Here is a 17,975-nt window from a genome sequence, read left to right on the forward strand (position 1 = left end):
ATGGTGTGAAACGTTGAGCTAACAGTAGTTGTTGATAGAGCAGTGAGGAGAGGTGACAGAGTGACAAACTAGGCATGTTGCTAACCAAGTAGTAAGTCCTAATATTTCCAGTACAGATCGCAATAGTGACAACAGTGAATTCCATGGAACCTTTGTTTATAGCCTCATTTTAAGTATGATCTGAGGAACGATGGGTTAAAGGAATTCTTGACCACAAATCTCAACTAAGTCGCTATGGTATTTAGGAAATACAATAAGGAATTAATTTGGTAATAAAATTATAGTGATCTAGATCATTATTAATAGGGTCACATCAAAATGACAAACTTAACTACCCTTAAAATGAAAAGAGAGAAATGATTTCACACGTTCAATTTTCTTCTGGCTCTCTTGAGATGATGGTCCAGAATGAAAACAGATGAAAAATTGGAACTTGCTGGCTACCATGATAAGATAATTTTGGTTCCAAATGTCTCAAGTATCTTGTGTCCACGATACAATTAAAGGTATGGAATTATCCAAACCGCATCATATATTCTAGGTGAAGCACCATTTATACTACCTCAATTTGACACTGGGAAGTAGCAATCCATGCCAACCCAGGACAAAATCTTCTTTGTGTTTATCAGCTGTATGCTATAAGAACAGTTTGAATGCTTTCAGAATCACCACAGACTCTTGTCAATTCCTTTTTACTTTGAATTTACTTTACTCCAGGTGACTGTGATATCATCAGACATCAGGAGGAAGAAGGTGAGACACTAGCAAGGGACTTGTACTCACAGTCAGCATCTGCAAACACAATGCAAGGACTCTTTCCTCCCAGCTCCAGGGTGACCCTCTTCAGATTGCTTTTCCCTGCAGCTTCTTTGACTAATTTGCCAACCTGAAATCAAACATCACAGAGGAGGAGGGTTAGTTTGTTTTTGTGTGGATAGGTTGTTTTAATACTTTCCATGTATAGGACATTTGCACAACCATTTAATTTTATTTGAAGACACAAGAAATTGTTTATGGGCAGATATGAAAGCAGACTTTATGTGTGGACAGGTAAAAGATTATTTTCATTTTTGTCAGAACATCCTCTCTGGATTTGATCAGAAATACCCCCAAGCATTTCATATATTGACTTCTCATCATTTTAGTGACATTCAGAGAATTCTGTCAATTCAAAATAGTAGTCTGTTCATAATCTAAATGTCAACCCTCTTTTTTTATATGCTCCCAGCCTGGACTGCCTCCAGGTTGGTCCTTTACTTGGGATCAGCTCTTGGCACAGATTCTCTCTTTGAACTTTGTTCTAATGAGAAGAAAAAAAAATGATTCTGTTCTCCTGGTCTCATAATGCTCCTAAAGATGTTTCTGAGTCAGCCTCAAATGATGTCATGTCTATCTGTGTAAATCTCATAAATACCCAGTCACTACCTAATTCCACACTTATTCATCACAGCATCCTCACTCATTATTGCCCTCTCCCCCTTCCTCCCTCCCTCCCCATCCCTCTATCTCACCTACTACTCTTCCCCTTCTCAAACACATGTTGCCTTTCACAAAAAAGAAACAGGCTCAGAGCTCTTTGCTTTTACTACACATAGCTGGAATCCCACCATTCTCATTTCTTCTTTAATTCTAGTTGCTTCTTCGAAAAAAAAATACCTTGCTTTTGCTTTGTTTTATTTTTATGTGGATTCTGTCATGTCTAGTGCATTATCTATGATTATTTTTGGTTTTGACTTTTGTATCCTGTTTTGATTACTATTGATTCTTCATTATCTATATTGAGAGCACAATAAGCTAAGATGGTCTACTTTCTTTTTTTGAAACAACCATTTTATTTTGTTTCTTTTATTGACTAGCTTTCGATTTCACCAGAACAATAAGGTAATTGTTTGAGTCTAGATGTGAACATCCAAATGGCTAACAAGAAGTGGCCTTGAATTTCCACAGAAAACAGAAAATGATTTTTAGTCTACAACTTCATTATTTTGCACCTTCAAGAAAGACAAAACAGAACTCTTAAGGCTATGGTGTGATAATGCGCTTATCATATTGTTTCCTTGCCATGTAGGGCAAATGTAGCCAGTGCCCGCCACCATTACAAAATGACTGTGTCTTACTTTGTGGCTGTAGGTCTATTTTAAAGGAATGTAGCCAGTGTCTGCCACCTCTACAGGATGACTATGTGTTACTTTGTGGCTGAAGATATATTTTAAATGAATGTAATAAAAGTTTCAATAAAATGGGTCTTGTTGTTATCACCATGAAAGACACTGCCTCTGCCTCTTACACAATTGCCAGTATCTTTAAAGAAACAAGCACAATGAGTTTGAGTAGAACTAATGCTATTTTTGTTTACTCTGGTGTCTAAAAACATGTTGCTAACATGTCATTATTCAGTATTAATTCATAGGCAGTTGTACATCTTTTTGTGGCTAACACAGAATAAGAGTTTTCAAGACAAACCAGGCAAGTGTGAGAAACTAGCTATGAAGCAAGAGCATTCATGCCCATGACTACATCGTCGATTAAAAGAACACAGATGAGAAGGCTTTTTGTTCATGATTCCCTCAGACCTAAAGATCCTAGCATCCTGGCAATACAGAATCAATGGGAGTCAGGGTAGAGGAGATTATGGCATCTTCATGCCAAAGCCTGGGAAAATGTAAAAGACTAATCAGGAGATGAGAGGGCACATTTACACAACACCTAAATTAATGTAAGAAAGTGAGTGGGAGGAGGAAGCAGAAGCTGAGGATGCTTCACAGATATTTTCCTGAGTGCTCAGCAGGGCACGAAATATCTTCTTCTACCAGCTCTTGTTTTTACTTTGTGGAACTGAATAAAGTAGGAATTACAGTCCCTGTACTTCTCAAATAAAGAATCTCAAATTGGGAAAGGATTCTTCTGTTTTTCTGAGACACACCCTTCTTATTTTAAGCCAGAAGTTCCCTAGTTCCCTAATTTCACTCTTTCCTTTTTAGAAGGTAAATGGACATAGTCATAGCATCACAGAAGTAGCAAAATGTCACCAAGTTGAGGATTAGTTAAGACAATCACACAACAAAGCTGCTCCCAGGTTCAAGGAACATCAGGCTCTGGCAAAGGCAAACTGGAGAAGTGACTCTAGGATCTGGGCTCAGATGTGCTCATAGCATCCCTAGTACAGAGGATGTGGAATTCTAGTCTTCCTTCTGACTGCCTGTTCTATCTACCTTGCAATGAGCCTACTACCTACTTGCATCACCATTGCTAAAGCTAACAGTATGTCTTGGTACCCTAGCAAATTTTTTTCCAAAGGAAATTGTGACTGTGTGGTTGATTCAACCCATCTCAATCAGAGATTTACACCATACAATATTTTTCTACTGTCTATGACATACAAATATACACACATTTGAAAGATTAAGAAAATCAAAATTCAAAGTGTTATTTCAATTCTCTGTGCAGTTTAGTTATGTAACTAACTGCAATTATAAGGAAATTCACTTATTCTCAATCACTACATAGAATGAGCTTTCTTAAAACCTGCAACAAATTCCATGTTCATATAAGTTTCCTTCCCTTGATACCTTGAATAGAACTTTGTAAATATCCAATTGCCTTCTCCATTCTACCAGTATCTTGTTTTGGCAGTAAGGTGTTATTAGGAGCCATGCAGCCTAGTCTCAGATCAGCATATGGCTATCTGTCCATCAGGTTGCCTTAGGACAAAACACCTGTGGAAATAAACTCTTACTGGGCAAGGACCAGTAGTACATGGGACAGTGATGTAGGAGGGTCTTCTTTCTATGTGTTGCTTTCATTGGTTAATTAATAAAGAAACTGCTTGGCCTGATAGGTCAGAACATAGGTGGGTGGAGTAGACAGAACAGAATGCTGGGAAAAAGAAGCAGAGTCAGACAGACGCCATGAAGCTCTGGCCCAAGATGGATGCTGGTTAAACTCATGCCGGTAAGCCACAATCAAGTGGCGATACAGATTATTAGAAACGGGTTGATTCAATTTGTAAGAGCTAGCCAATAAGAGGTTGGAACTAATGGGCCAGGCAGTGTTTAACTGAATACAGTTTCCATGTAATTATTTCGGGGAAAGCTAGCTGGTCAGCGGGAAGGGGCCCGCCACTCCTTTTACAACAGGACTGCATAGGAATTTGCAAAGTTCGCGCAGCTTGCATGCTCTTTTCTCTCTCATTATATTGGTGGTTCTCTAGATGGTTTTTAGTTTTACTTTTCCAGTTACACATGCAATAGCTGAAATTTCCCCTGGAAATTCTGTTCTTTCTAGAATATTTTCCCCTAAGACTCCCCTAAAGGGAGGATGCTTCTCAAATCTATTATCTGATTACTAAGTACAACTCCTGATCCTGAGAACTTTTCTGACCCAATAGAGACATTTGAGAAAAAAAAAACACTTAGAATATGAGCAACGGCTCAAAGAACTAAAAAGGAGAGCAGGGCATGCAGACACAGAATAGGGGAAAAACCTCAGGAGCACACATAGTGCCACTGTTGAGAGTACGTTCCTGGACACCAAGTATAGAATCATTGGTGGGATCTGGCATGCTCTGAGAGTAAAAGCTACAATTCAAACTATGTGATGGGCAGATTCATCTTTACTATACACCGGAGCATATATTGGGGGAAGAAGCATGGTATAATGAGATGGGAAAAGACTGCTTTATCGAAGTCTGCCTTTTACACAGAGATTTAGACAGGGAACCCACTTGTAGAAAAGAGAACTGTATAAAAGCGTATCTTGCAGGCATGAAAGAATTGTCTGAGTTTGAAAATTGTTGTTCTTAAAGCATTGTACCCACGTCAATACTTTTGAACTTTGTAATCACAGTTAGCTGCCAGCAGGCATAATCTCCGCTAGAGCGGGATATATCTGACTTGATATTTAGCTAAGCATGCAAAAATGCTGAACTTTATGTCTAGAAGGTTTTGTAGGGAGTAGGAAGGTTTATTTGAAGAAGCATAAAGGGGAACATTTAGGACTTCCATAATAATCACAATGTATTCCTTAAATTGTGATGTATTTCCTAAAGTCAAAAATAGAAGCCAATAATAAAGCTGTTCATGTAATCCTGGTAAGAAAAACTCTGTTTATACATAAATAAAGATGGCCTGAGCTATTTGGGGCCACTTGAGTACAATCCATTTGGTGGTCTGAAGTTTTCTTTGCACCAACACCCCTTCCCTGTCAGGACCTGAACTCATGATTGAGGACCTGGTGAGGTCTATTCAAGTTCACCTTTCCCGACCATGCCAATGAGGCATGCAGTATCTTTTTAATTAATAGTTAATAACATTCTAATCTGGCAGAGTGACTCCAGCATGGCTTTGCTAAATATCTATATCTTCTTTTGTTTGTAATAGAAACTCCTTCCACCACCAGAATTCTATTTCACAACTCTTCCCCCAGTGCCCCCTCTCCCATTACTGAATCTTGTTATGGTTATATGTAGTAAAAGGAATAGCGGGCCGCTTCCCACCGCCTGGCTCCTGGCTAGCTTTACACCCGAAATAATTACACAGAAACTGTATTCACTTAAACACTGCCTGGACCATTGGTTCTGACCTCTTATTAGCTAACTCTCACACCATGATTAACCCATTTTTAATAATCTGTGTATCACCACAAGACTGTTGCTTACAAGCAAGATTCTAACCTACATCCCTCTCAGGTCAGAGAATCATGGTGTCTGACTCTGCTTTCTTTCTTCCAGCATTCTGTTCAGTCTACTACATCTATCTAAGCTGCTGTCCTATCAAAAGACCAAGGCAGACTCTTTATTTGACCAATGACAGCAACAGATAGAAAGAAGATCCTCCTACATCAGTTATGGCTGGTTCCCATTATTCAACTTTTATCTACTCAGGTGTAGCAAGGAACACAGAAATCCAAGGCTCTCCATATAGGAACACAGAAGAAATTGCAATGTGTCACCCTCTCAGGGTGTACTGTGTAGACAGCATTCCACACAGGAGCTAGAGGTGAGACTCTACAATTTATTTTTCTTAATCTAGAAGCAGTAGCTACATTAACTCATACAATCACCGTGGCCTAACTTGTATTTCCTACCATACACTTAACTAATCATCTGACTGCCTCAAAGGCTATATTTCTCCTAAGAGACAGTAGTGATTACACTACAAATCATTTACTGTAATCTTTCAGACACATAACAGCATTTTCTTAGTATTCAAAATTTCTAAAAAAAAATATTGACTGCAAGACAGCTTCAGAGAGCATATCTCTGCTTGTTAAAGAGGAGATATTCTGGAAATTACCTCTGTTGATCCCGTGAAGGCCACTTTGTCTATGTCCATGTGTGAGGAGATGGCTGCTCCTGCAGTTGGTCCATAACCAGGGACAACATTCACCACACCAGGAGGAAATCCTGCCTGCAAGTTAAGAAGCAAGCAGTTAATAAATCAAGAACTTAATTCATAAAATAACTGAGGGGGAAACTGTGGGGGTTCTTCTCTCAAGAAAATGTATCAAAGTGTATCTGTCCTTTATTCATTATTGTCTTTAATTTCTTATCCATATGAAAATATCTCTAAATGTGGTAACCCCTTAGGACACTATGTTCTATGGGCAAATTTGTCACCATTGGTGCATTAATTGCTACTCATTTGCTAAGATAAAACATTAACCAAAACAATATTGGGAATGAAGTAATATATCTGGTTCATAGGTTATGTCTATTGTTGAGGGAAGCCAAGATAGGAACCTGGAACCAGGAACTAAAGCACAGACCATGGAGAAATTATATGCACTGCATTATTTTTTCTGGCTGGCTCAGCTACCTCTCTTATGCAGTTAGGCCAACCTGCCTAGGGATAGCAGTGTCCATAGTGGGCTGGGCCTTTCTACATCAATCTGTCATCAAGGAAAAAACCCACAGTCCAATCTGAGGAAGACAGTTTCTCGATGATGTACCTTCTTCCTAGGTTTGTCAAGTTGACAACAAACTTGCCACAACTGATCACTCCAATGATTAACTGCATCAAATTTATAAAAGGAACTCAAATAGATAGAATATTGGAGTATATGTTAAATTACCTACACAGAAAGACAGAATTTATAGTCACCACCATCAAAACTAGAAACATATTGAAACAGCAGGTATATTGGCAGAGAAGCCTCCAACCTTTAAAGATGTTAAAACTAAAATAACTTCAGAGAAGTTTACAGAAGCAACCAGGCAAGTTATAAGCTAGATAATGAAGATAAAGCTCAGTATTTCACCATTTAAAAAAAATGCTACATTTCCTGATTAACTTACATTCATGAGATTTGAACAATGTAAATAACCTTAGGGTGACTGGCTATGAACCTCTGTCATTATTTAGAAAGACACACATTTTTACTGACAAAAGTTGCAGCCTGAGGTTCTGCTGCTTTCATCTGCACAACTGAACAGGATCAGCATGTATGATTAGCGGAGCTATAGTGATGAGAATGAGGCTGTAGGTTAATGCGGAACCCTGAATCGCCTGCACGTTTAGACTCTGGAGACTTACCTCTTTTACTAAAGATGCCATATGAAGAGCAGTGAGAGGGGTTTGCTCTGCGGGTTTGACGATCACTGTGTTCCCACAGGCAAGGGCAGGGCCTATCTTCCAAGTTAACATGATCAACGGGCCATTCCACTAGTAAGAAAAATTGAACAATGGACTCTTTGTATCGTTCAAAGCTACATTTGTTACTGAAGCTTGCTACCCTGATAAAAGCTGACTAATATTTTAAAAGTTGTGTATAATTATATAGTTTATTTTACTTAAGTTTACAAAAGAAACTACAAAATGAAAAAAAAGCTTAAAACAAAGTATATAGGAGAAGGGACGAGAAAAGAGCTACCAAATGCAATCAAGTCATGATATTCTGAACTCTTATTTTACAAGAAAAATGCTACTTCATAGATTCACATATAGTTAAGCATATTGTAATTTACTTGTGTTTTAAAGTTATGAAATCCCTTCCTTTTTCTTCCTGGAAGGCACTTATAATATTTTATCCAATATAATAATTTAAAAAATCCACATCCAGGAGATTTTGTGTGTATGTGTGCTAGGGAGTGAACCTAAGGATGTATGCATATTGAATGTGTTCTCCAAACCACTAAGCTAGGTTCAGTCCAGAAAAACAAAATTGTTAAAGTTTACTCAAAGAGGTATCAAATCCTCATTCTGAGGGTGAGTGTTTGAGTTCAGATCATCCCAGCAAACCCAGTGGTCAGCAGTAAGAAATAAGATATGTGACATCTTGTTCTCTGTTTAAGGCATTTGCCACCCAGGAGTCCTGAAAACAGTACACTCTACTTTAGATGGGTGTCTTAAGGATTAATCAAGAAATTCAGGGTTATGGCATAGCATACATCTGTGTATCATGTGTGAAGTCCAGTGTTTGATCCCCAGAAAAAAAACAGGACAAAGGGGAAAAGTTAAAATTTATCCTTTTCTAATAGTCCTAGCTGGTAGTGTGATGTGGACGTGTTTGAGTGTTTTTTAAGCCTTTGAAATACTAAACAGTTCCATGAATACACTGGTATGTTCATTCTTATTAAAAGATAATGACTATCATTTCAAAATCTTAAGATACTTCATTGTAATTTAATTTAGCCTTTTAAACTATGTCAGCTGTATGTGGCCAGTGTTCTGTGTTAACTTTCAAGAAAATCTGGTTTCATCCAGAACATGATTTTTTGAAGAAGAATATTGAATACCCAAACCTGCGACCTAAAGTTAAATATAGGCCACATACTTTCCCAATTGTTATGGAGATTATTCCTTTCACTGAAATTAAAAAAAAAAAATTCCAGGATTTGAACGGTCTTGCTTCAGTTACTGTCCACAGTGGGAAGTCTCAAGGAGACAGCAGTGCTGGGAGCTGTGTCTCATAGAAATGTTCAAACACAAATGAGCAGTGATAAACCTTTGTCATATAGTTACAAAGCACAGCTCATGGAACCAGAACAAAGCACAATTTCCAGAAAAAAAAAACATGCAATAAACTCTTAGGGCTTATTTTTCAATATTAAAACATCCTCAAACTGTAAAGCATTATATTGAGGGGTTTCTGGACAAGACAACTCATATACAAGAAGCAAAGTTATAGGAATGGGTGATTCAGGTAGTCATGTTTATTGAATTTACTTCACACATAACCATCACATAAGCTTCACTTGTGTGGGAATGGGCTTCACACTAAATGGAATTACAGCTTACTTCCCCCCATCAGAGTCTTGAAGTGAGACTTACGGGGATGATTTGGCCACACACCCCAATAGGCTCACGTCTTGTATAAGTGAAAATATCTCCATCTAAAAAACAGAGCAAACACACCATCCAATAAAGGCAAATGGAGGATCCACTCAGGGCAGAGTGATGTGCAGTTGGTGGGAGAGGAGGTTCACAGTGAGTAGCAAAAGGGAAACAAAACATCCTGTCTCCAAGGTTAATCACATAAGGAACAGAGTTCTCAAATACCAATTTCATTCTAAAGACCGAGGTACAGGAAAATAATTGACAGGATCTGGGAAGAACCCATAGAATGTTAACTCCATTCTCTGTGTTCCAAGATGGTTGCCTTCTTCTTCAATCTCATACACAGAGTGGTACAGAAAGGAACTGGGAGATGAGATCCCCTCTGGATAAAGGCAGAACCATGTGCAAAAGTTCCCAGTACTCAAATGTCCCAGGAGCTACAACTTTTAAACAAGTAAAATATTTAAAATAGTAAAACTTCTCCAAGAAGTAAGAAGTCTTTCTCTTAGAATTATTATAATTTTGGAGTTTCCTTTTTTCTACCAAACATAAATGCAATCTCTTATTCGATGAATGAAATATTTGAAATGAAATGTGGTTCTTATCTGTTTTGATTTGAATGACTCTTGTGCCTCACTATCAACACAAACCTAAATATATCTTGGAAGATGAAACCTTAATTGAGAAAATACTCTGATGAGATTGCTCTATAGGCAAGTGATTGCAACATTTTCTCAATTATTTTTGGATTTGGGATGGCCCAGCCCACTGTGAGCAATACCAAACCTTGGCAGATGATCCTAGATTGTATAAGAAATCAGGCTGAGCAAGCCATAAAACGTAACCCTATAGTATATTGTTTTTGTCCATGGCCTCTGCTTCAGTTACTGCCTCCAGGTTTCTGCCTTGATTTTTTGTCCTTATTTCCCTCAGAACTAATATAGTGTAGAAATACAAGTGAAAGAGACCATTTTGTTCATAAGTTCTTTAGTTCATAGTGTTTTACGACAGCAAATACTCACCTTGATGTGGTACCATTTGGAGTTTTGCTGTTGTATGTTTTGTTTTGGCTTTGACAGGAACCACTGCTAGCACACAATCTCTTTACATGTCCAGATCTACAGGTACTTTGAACAGCTTCCTCTATGTTTCCAAAGAGTAGAGTAAGAGCTACAAAATAGCCTGGTTCATAGTACCGCTGTTGTCTCGTTCTCTTCTTATATCTTATAAGAGGTATAAGAAGCTAATATATCTTATACTGTATCCAGTTTGAGTGGAAGTGCACATCAGAGGAAAAACTTGAAGTGGATTATTTGGGTTCCTGAAGTCATTGTAGATAGAGATGTGAAGCTGCCTCTAACCCTTCACAAACTGATTCTTTTCTCACATGAAATATTTGCTGTGTGTCTGATCTGCTGCTTGCATACCCCACTAAGCAATATACCACACTTCCATGCAAATATTCTTAATCCTGCTGAATCTGAGTCTCATCTTGCTTGATGCTATTGGAACACATTGGTATATATTGGGTTGTTGAAGTATATTGGACTAAGTATACTGGGCACAAATCAGCACAGCTTACATTCGAGACATGCAAAGACTTAGGTAATAATAATATTACAGAAGAAGTACAATTTTCATTATGGGAAAGGCACTCAATAAATAATTTCTGTGGCCAGTTTTGAAAACTTGGGACCCTAAGGTGTCTCACTCAAATTAGTAGGTGAGTCTATGACAATATTCTTACCTGATTTCTGTCTATACTATCCACAATGTTTACTCTTAATAAAACTTCTAGCACCAGAACTCAGTTGAGTCAATGTGAAAAGTAAAGTAATTTTTTACCTAGTTGATGACACATTTGTCAGGGAAAATTTGAAGGTATTCAGTTCTGCATGAATGGCCTCCACTTCAGCCATTATTATGCAGGTAGTTTCCCAAATGTACTTACCACTTGGTATTGTTTGGCCATGGATCTTGTCAGCCCAGCCTGCACAATACTTTAATGTTTTTATGCTGATATCTAAATCCATCATGTATGCCTGGAGGAATACTTTTCCAGCATTCATTGATTCCATTGTCTGAAAAATAGGTAGTAGTATCAAAGTCTAAACATTCAATAATAAAAATTACATCAAGAATATACAGTCAATAGTTTTAGTAATTACATACTAAGGTTTTAGAAATATAGAGATTCTTAAATCGTATGTTCCTTTGAAAGCAACTTAAGAAAGAATTAAATGACTTGTTTGTGGTCACATAACAAGATCCTGATGAGAGAGGTAGCGACATTCTGATTGCCTGATCCCACTAATCTTTCTGTCCGATTCTAAGTACCTCTGGCTAAGCGTGTCTAAGATCCGGTTATATAAGTACTCAGCTGCGAAAATGATTCTTAGTCTCCACATCCTATCAGAGTTCCAACAAGCTTGCACTTGTCATCTGACTGTAGCAACAATTCAGGGTCTGCAACTATACACAATGTCACTATCACCATCCTATTCCTCTCATGTCTGCTCGTATAATTGTTATATCCATACCTGTGTGTTCACACAATTGCAATACCTCCATAGCAGAGAATTTAACTATTAAGCCCTTGTTTGGGAAATATTGTCATAAGTATTTTATTAATTCCTCCTCTCAGAGCTCAGTGACCACCATGGAAGGGAAGGCAGGAAAAGTATAAGAGCCAGAGTAGATGGAGCACACCAGAAGGACAAGGCCCTCTAAAACAGCTAAAACCTCTACACGAGATACACATGATCTCAAAGATTGAAGCAGCAAGCATGGGACCTGCATGGATCTGCACCAAGTCCTCTGAAGATATAGTAAAGCTTTTAGCTTCTCATTTTATGGGATCCCCTGACTGTGAGAACAAGTGAGTCTCTCCTTCTTCATGCCTGCTCTTGGGGCTCCTTTCCTTCTGTTTGTCTGCTGTGTTCAACTTCAATATAATGGGTTATTTTTTACTTTACCTGATTATATTTTATTTTGTCATGTTTGGTTGTTATCGCTTAGAAACCTGTTCTTTTCTAATGAGAGACCACAAGAGGTGGATCCACATGGTGGGGGGTGGGGGGCAAGGAACTGGGAGCAACAGAGGGAGGGGAAATAAAAACAGGATGTATTGTATGAGAAAAGAATCTACTTTAATGAAAGAAAAAATAAAAGATCATGAAGTTCCACATTTTCTTATCTTAGTAGTATCTTCTCCTCACCCTTTTATGCAGATTTAAAGGATGCTTTGGAACCAAACTATCCACTGAGTGTCACCTGGCAAGATGCACAGGTTTGATATTGTCCACTATCTTAAATTAACTCAAATGTCACTTTATATCTATTCTTCTATCCCTATGGCTCTCAAGCTGACAGAGGAAGTTACGACATTTCACTCTGTAATTAAGACAAATGCAAAGAGCTAAGCTTTGGGCAATACCAATTCCTTTCAGTAGAATATTTCAGTTAGTATACATTTACTACAGAGCTATGAAATCTATTTTGGCATGTTTTGAGCAATGAAAAAATTCTAAAGGAATATGTGATTTTTAATAATTGCAGATTTGTTGATATTTTTGATAAAATTATGGCTTGAATCTTGTACTTACTTAAGATTCCGAAGCTAATAATATTTACTCTGAATTGTAACCTGTGTAACACTTTGTTTTCAGTTGGCTTTACTAAAATTCAAAGCAGAAAAGTAAAGGAAATATACCCGCCATCCATAATCTATACTGACTTATCTAACTATTGAAATTTAAAAATATAGGCCATGAGAGCATAAAGAGATTTAATGAGTATAGCAATGTTGGGCTCTGGACTCTGAGAAGTTCTAGAGAAAAGGCAGGAGCAAGTTTGTCAGTCTGGCTCTAAACCAAACTGACCATCCAGTTGGAATGGTGAATGCTCCCAGGAGCTTCCCCGTTGTCTCCCTTTGGTGTAAGTTAATACTCACAGCCAGTAGTAGACGGTCTCTTTCCATTAAGTCAGCTAGCTTGTTCAGCAGCCGCCCCCTCTCTGAAGCATCCATGGTGCGCCATGGGGAGCCAATTTGAAAAGCCTGTCGTGCAGCCTTCACGGCTTTGTCCACATCTGCCTGGAAGTCACAGAACATTCATTTCAGGATGTTCAAAACTCTAGACTGGCGAGCAAAACATCACAACTTAATAAACCATAACACAGTCCTTAGAGACTAACACTAGTCTACATTAGCCCAAGGTCCAGAACATTCCACACACACTGCATCATAATATGATACAATAACTTCTCTTGAGTAATATTTCAAATAAGCTCCATATCCTTATCAAATAGTTAAACTCTAGAAGAGAAGTACTGTCTTAAAAGCTTTTACTTCATCCCATGTAAATAGGACAAAGAGTTTATTTTATTTGAAATAATGTTCTGGTTAATTTAAGCACTTTATCTCATTTGATTCATAAAATGCTGTGAAAATTCATTTTACAGATGAAGAAATTAAAGCAAAAAAACAAAAGGCTATCTCAAGACAAACAGAGTGGCTATGAACCATGTAACCTGATCACGACCCTGCATCTGGCACTAATCTTGGCTAGCCTCTCAGAACAGCGCTACCACCTGGTAACAGTTGTGTTGATTTATGAGCTGTGTTCATCATTTCACGATCAAACCAAAACACTGTGTGTACGGTAGTGTTTTCCCATTTCCCAACTGCATGCAAAGTGATCCACTCTAGCCCCTAAATAAGTGGAGGGCATTCTTTTGTTAATAAGATACTGCTTATAGCCTCATTAACTGAAGGCAGATGGAGTAATAGAATAAATGCACCCTTGCACTATTTGGCTTACTTTAATCACTGCTGCATTTTTCCTTTAGCTTACTCCTCTAAGTCTCCTGAGCCATGACCCTTGCACATTGCCGTGGTCACTCCTGTCCTCTGTAGACCCCTCTTCACGCTTCTCGTCTCTTCCCGTCCGCCCTGAAAGTGCCATTGCTTCTTCCGCTCCTATTTCATGTGCTTTTTTAACTTCCTCGGATCAACTGCAAAGAGCATGCATGTAAGGACTATCGCCCAGCTTTTTGTCTACAGGACTCACCAGTATAGGGTACACCATAAATCAAGATGATCAAAAGGACAGTGGGCTTCACTTGTGGTAATGCACCTTGCAAAGGAGAATAAAGTGGGTTTTAAAGCACACGTCTTCAACTAGTGTGACCACAGTGCCGTGTGGATCCCTTTGCTCGGTGTTCCGTCATTCGCCTGTTTAATAAGAACTTTCTTGAGCTTCCTGGCCTCTCTGAGCAATGGAGTGAAACGTCTTTGAGACACCACGTTACCATGCGTGAAAAATAAAATCTGCCTCCTGAAAACTGTTGCAAGTAAATTTATTCTTCTGGTTTTATCATTTGGGTCATGGCTCTCCTGTTCTCAAACCTGATGTTTAATCTCGCAGGACCAGAAATAGACTAAAGACACTGAGTTTTTATTTTAAAAAAATGGATTCTGAGTTCTCCCTTTTAATTTTGAGGCATTCACATATCCATCCACCATATAGCTTTCTATCGGTTGGCCATCAATAGGACAGTGAGGTACAGAGTTTGTTCTGAAACATTCATTAGATGGGAGGAACCTAGACCTGAACACCATCATCATGCTATTATATTAAACACAGGCCTCATGCTAGCTTCAGCAGCACATATACTAAAATGAGCATGATACAGAGAAGATTTGCATGACCCCTGCACAAGGATGACAGGTGAATTTGTGAAGTATTCCATATTTTTAGAAAGCCAAGAGAAAGCAAACCATCAGGTGAAGAAAACTGTTTGAGACCAGATAATGGAAATAGAAGCAGTAAAGAAAACACAAATTGGGGGAATTCTGGGAATGGAAAATCTAGGTAAACACAGGCCCTCTTTAGTATGCTAGAGAAATTGTTCCCCAAGTCATGGAAAGATAATCTAAATTCATGAGTGATAAACTTAGTATTTACAGATTACCCCTCAGACCCCCTTTTAATAACCATACTTCTGATACTGAATACAAATGCTTAGTGAGGTAATAGACAAACTGTACTGTTTCGAGAATAGTGGCCACATTTTTCTGCGCACTCAGTGTGCACACAGCTGTGACATCTATGTCAGCAGCTACACATTTCAGGTCCCAGGGTTGAATGGACCAAATTAGAATCTGAGGGTGCAGATGGTCCACTCTGTTCTAAACTGGACTTGTTTGATGTTCACTTATTTTATCTTGAAACTCACAAGTGTCTCACATTTTCTATGTGGCACACATGTCAAATGTGCACAAGACGGGGTTAACTGTGGTCGTAGAAGACAAGCCAACATGAAAATGATTACAGCATCCTAGTCCATCCCAGTACAGCCTTTCAGCTTCTCTACCTTCTATCACAAAGACCTTTTCTGTTCTAACCTGTGAACAGCCTCCCATTCACTCTCTCCACTTCCCACTTTCTCTTTAATGCTACTAGGTTAATTGCCATGTAATTTATCTTATCATAATCTTGTGCGTGTTTGCAACTGCTGGCTTCACCCATAATCCCAAGAGCAAAGAGCAAAGCTCTCTCGTTTTCAAGGTCCAATATTTTCTGGAAAGACTTCCTGTTAACATTTATCCTACTCTAGCTGAGACAGTTCGTCCCACCTTTGCTCCTAAAATTCTTTTTTCATAGAGAAGGTCCTATGAGCAAGTCCACTTACTTCCAAAGTCTTACACGTTCTTCAAGGCCTGTTTTAATATAACAACTTACCTAAATAGTCAGCAGACACCAAGCTCAATGGCAGATCACAATAAAGACCTACTAAACTACAAGAAGGAAGGCAAGTTCTTTATCACCCCAGTTACTATTATACTTAAATATTGTGGACCCTGCTTTAGTGATAAGGAAAGAAATGTTACCTTATTCTAGTGACCTGTCTTTATGCTATTGAAACACAACAGACTAGAACCAACATTTTATTCTACATCTGATCCCCACATTCAATTTTCTCAGCAACGATGTTCAACAGCATTGCTTTGTGAAATAGTCACTGCTGTTAAGTCACTCCACATTGTAGACAACAGTGGTTTTTTCAGGGCCTGTGGGTTACCCTGTGAGAGTACATTTTATGAGAAGCTTTTGTCTCAATTTTGAGGGAGAAAGATGACTACAGCCTCTAGGTGGACTAAGGAACTCCAACATATACCACTGGCCTAGCACAGTCTGAGGAGTAACATAATCCTAAGGATAGAAAGCAAGCCATCTTGTACATATACTAGGGAGAATTGAAAGTGTGTAGCCAAGTAGGCATATTATAATCAAATCAAGGTAATCACAGAAAGAACTTAACAGGCACCCAGAAAAGGGGGGAACTCCCTTGCCTGAATCACAAAAATTGATGGACGGCTAAGACTGCAAAGCATGGCCTCTGAACAACTATGGTCTGATATCCAGTGTGGGTGTGTCAGGTACGAAGGTCACATTGACTCAGCTGGGCCCCTGCTTTTGTCCAGCCTACTGGGCAGCCAGCCCATATAAATGCTCACCTGTCTGAACTGCTCTTTTCTGTTCTAGACCCAGTCTGACCTTTGATCATACAGTTGAGCTTTGCAGCTTCTCTATTCCCCCTAACTCCAGCCACTCCCCAGCAGCTCTGCCCGGGCACGGATTCCTCATGGTTACAGGTTCTTTCAAAACCACTTCTGAAGCCTCTGAACTCTGCTGCAGACTCTTTAACTTACATTCACTTAGTAATCCATATATGCATATACAGTGGTCCAAATATGTTTACTATGTGATGTGTGGTATGAGAATTAATGTTAGTAATTAATCCTGGAATAAAGAATTCACATTCTCATCAAGCAGACTACTAAGGTGGGTGACTTTTATACCAAATTGCTCTCATTTGAATGGCTAAATCTTGTGAATTTATTGCTATTCAATACACATAGACATTATGGAAAGACATAAACATATTCATCTGTGCTTGGATATGACACATAAGCCTTGTATGGTTTATTCTTGTTGATATTTATACAAAAAAATAATACTGTAAATAATTCTTTTCCATTATGTGATGAACATTTTTCATAAGCCAAAATTATAGGTCCCATAAATGTTTTTGATAGCATTTCTTGTAGTATTTTTTAACTTAAAGGTTCTTTTATTGTAGATTTTTATTCAGGGGCTGGCATTTCCAAGATACTTTTGAATTAAACAGAAAACAGTGACCAGGTTAACTGTGATTTACTATCATCAAGCCTTGTGACCTGGGGAAATAAAATACTACAGTTTGAAGTCAGAGCCAATGAAGAGAAAAAAAATGTATTTACTCTGGCTCCTGCCCCACCCTCATGATACCATGAAAGGCTTGATTTGGCCTGTTGGTAACCCCATTCTGCTTGTGGATAAAATCTCCAAAACCTTTAGCCTGTGACCTAATGAGTAAGCCTAGCATATCAGACTCGACTGTGAACTTGACCAGGTTAGCACCGTCCTCTAAGCAATGCTAGTCACTCTTCATTAGAGCTCTCACAAACTGTTTGAGCATCAACGATTCTCAAAGGACAATTTGGTTATTGATTCCAAAACAGGATAGAGATATAGGAAGTTGGCTGTGAAGCCAGCTCTTGCTTATCACTAACAATTTCCTTATAGCAGTGGTTCTCGACCTTCCCAGTGCTGTGACCTTGTAATACAGTTCCCCTTTTGTGCTGACTCCCACCAT

General features: G+C 38.5%; 1 protein-coding gene and 1 non-coding gene across 2 annotated transcripts in view; one reads left to right on the forward strand and one right to left on the reverse strand.

The window, feature by feature from the left end:
- LOC142850306 (aldehyde dehydrogenase, cytosolic 1-like) overlaps positions 1 to 17,975 on the reverse strand; it is a 34,875-nt gene that overhangs the window by 11,362 nt on the left and 5,538 nt on the right. The window contains exons 3-8 of the mRNA XM_075973664.1: positions 13,228 to 13,368; positions 11,227 to 11,356; positions 9,270 to 9,331; positions 7,533 to 7,661; positions 6,294 to 6,407; positions 784 to 886 (exon numbers count right to left, since the gene is read on the reverse strand). Coding sequence (XP_075829779.1) covers positions 784 to 886; positions 6,294 to 6,407; positions 7,533 to 7,661; positions 9,270 to 9,331; positions 11,227 to 11,356; positions 13,228 to 13,368 — 679 coding nt within the window. The remainder of the gene's footprint in view (positions 1 to 783; positions 887 to 6,293; positions 6,408 to 7,532; positions 7,662 to 9,269; positions 9,332 to 11,226; positions 11,357 to 13,227; positions 13,369 to 17,975) is intronic.
- Positions 14,926 to 15,032, forward strand: LOC142851510 (U6 spliceosomal RNA). Its single transcript, XR_012910823.1, has one exon. It is a non-coding gene; the product is annotated as a U6 spliceosomal RNA (small nuclear RNA).

Source organism: Microtus pennsylvanicus, chromosome 5 (genome assembly GCF_037038515.1).
Source record: "Microtus pennsylvanicus isolate mMicPen1 chromosome 5, mMicPen1.hap1, whole genome shotgun sequence".
NCBI lineage: Eukaryota > Metazoa > Chordata > Mammalia > Rodentia > Cricetidae > Microtus > Microtus pennsylvanicus.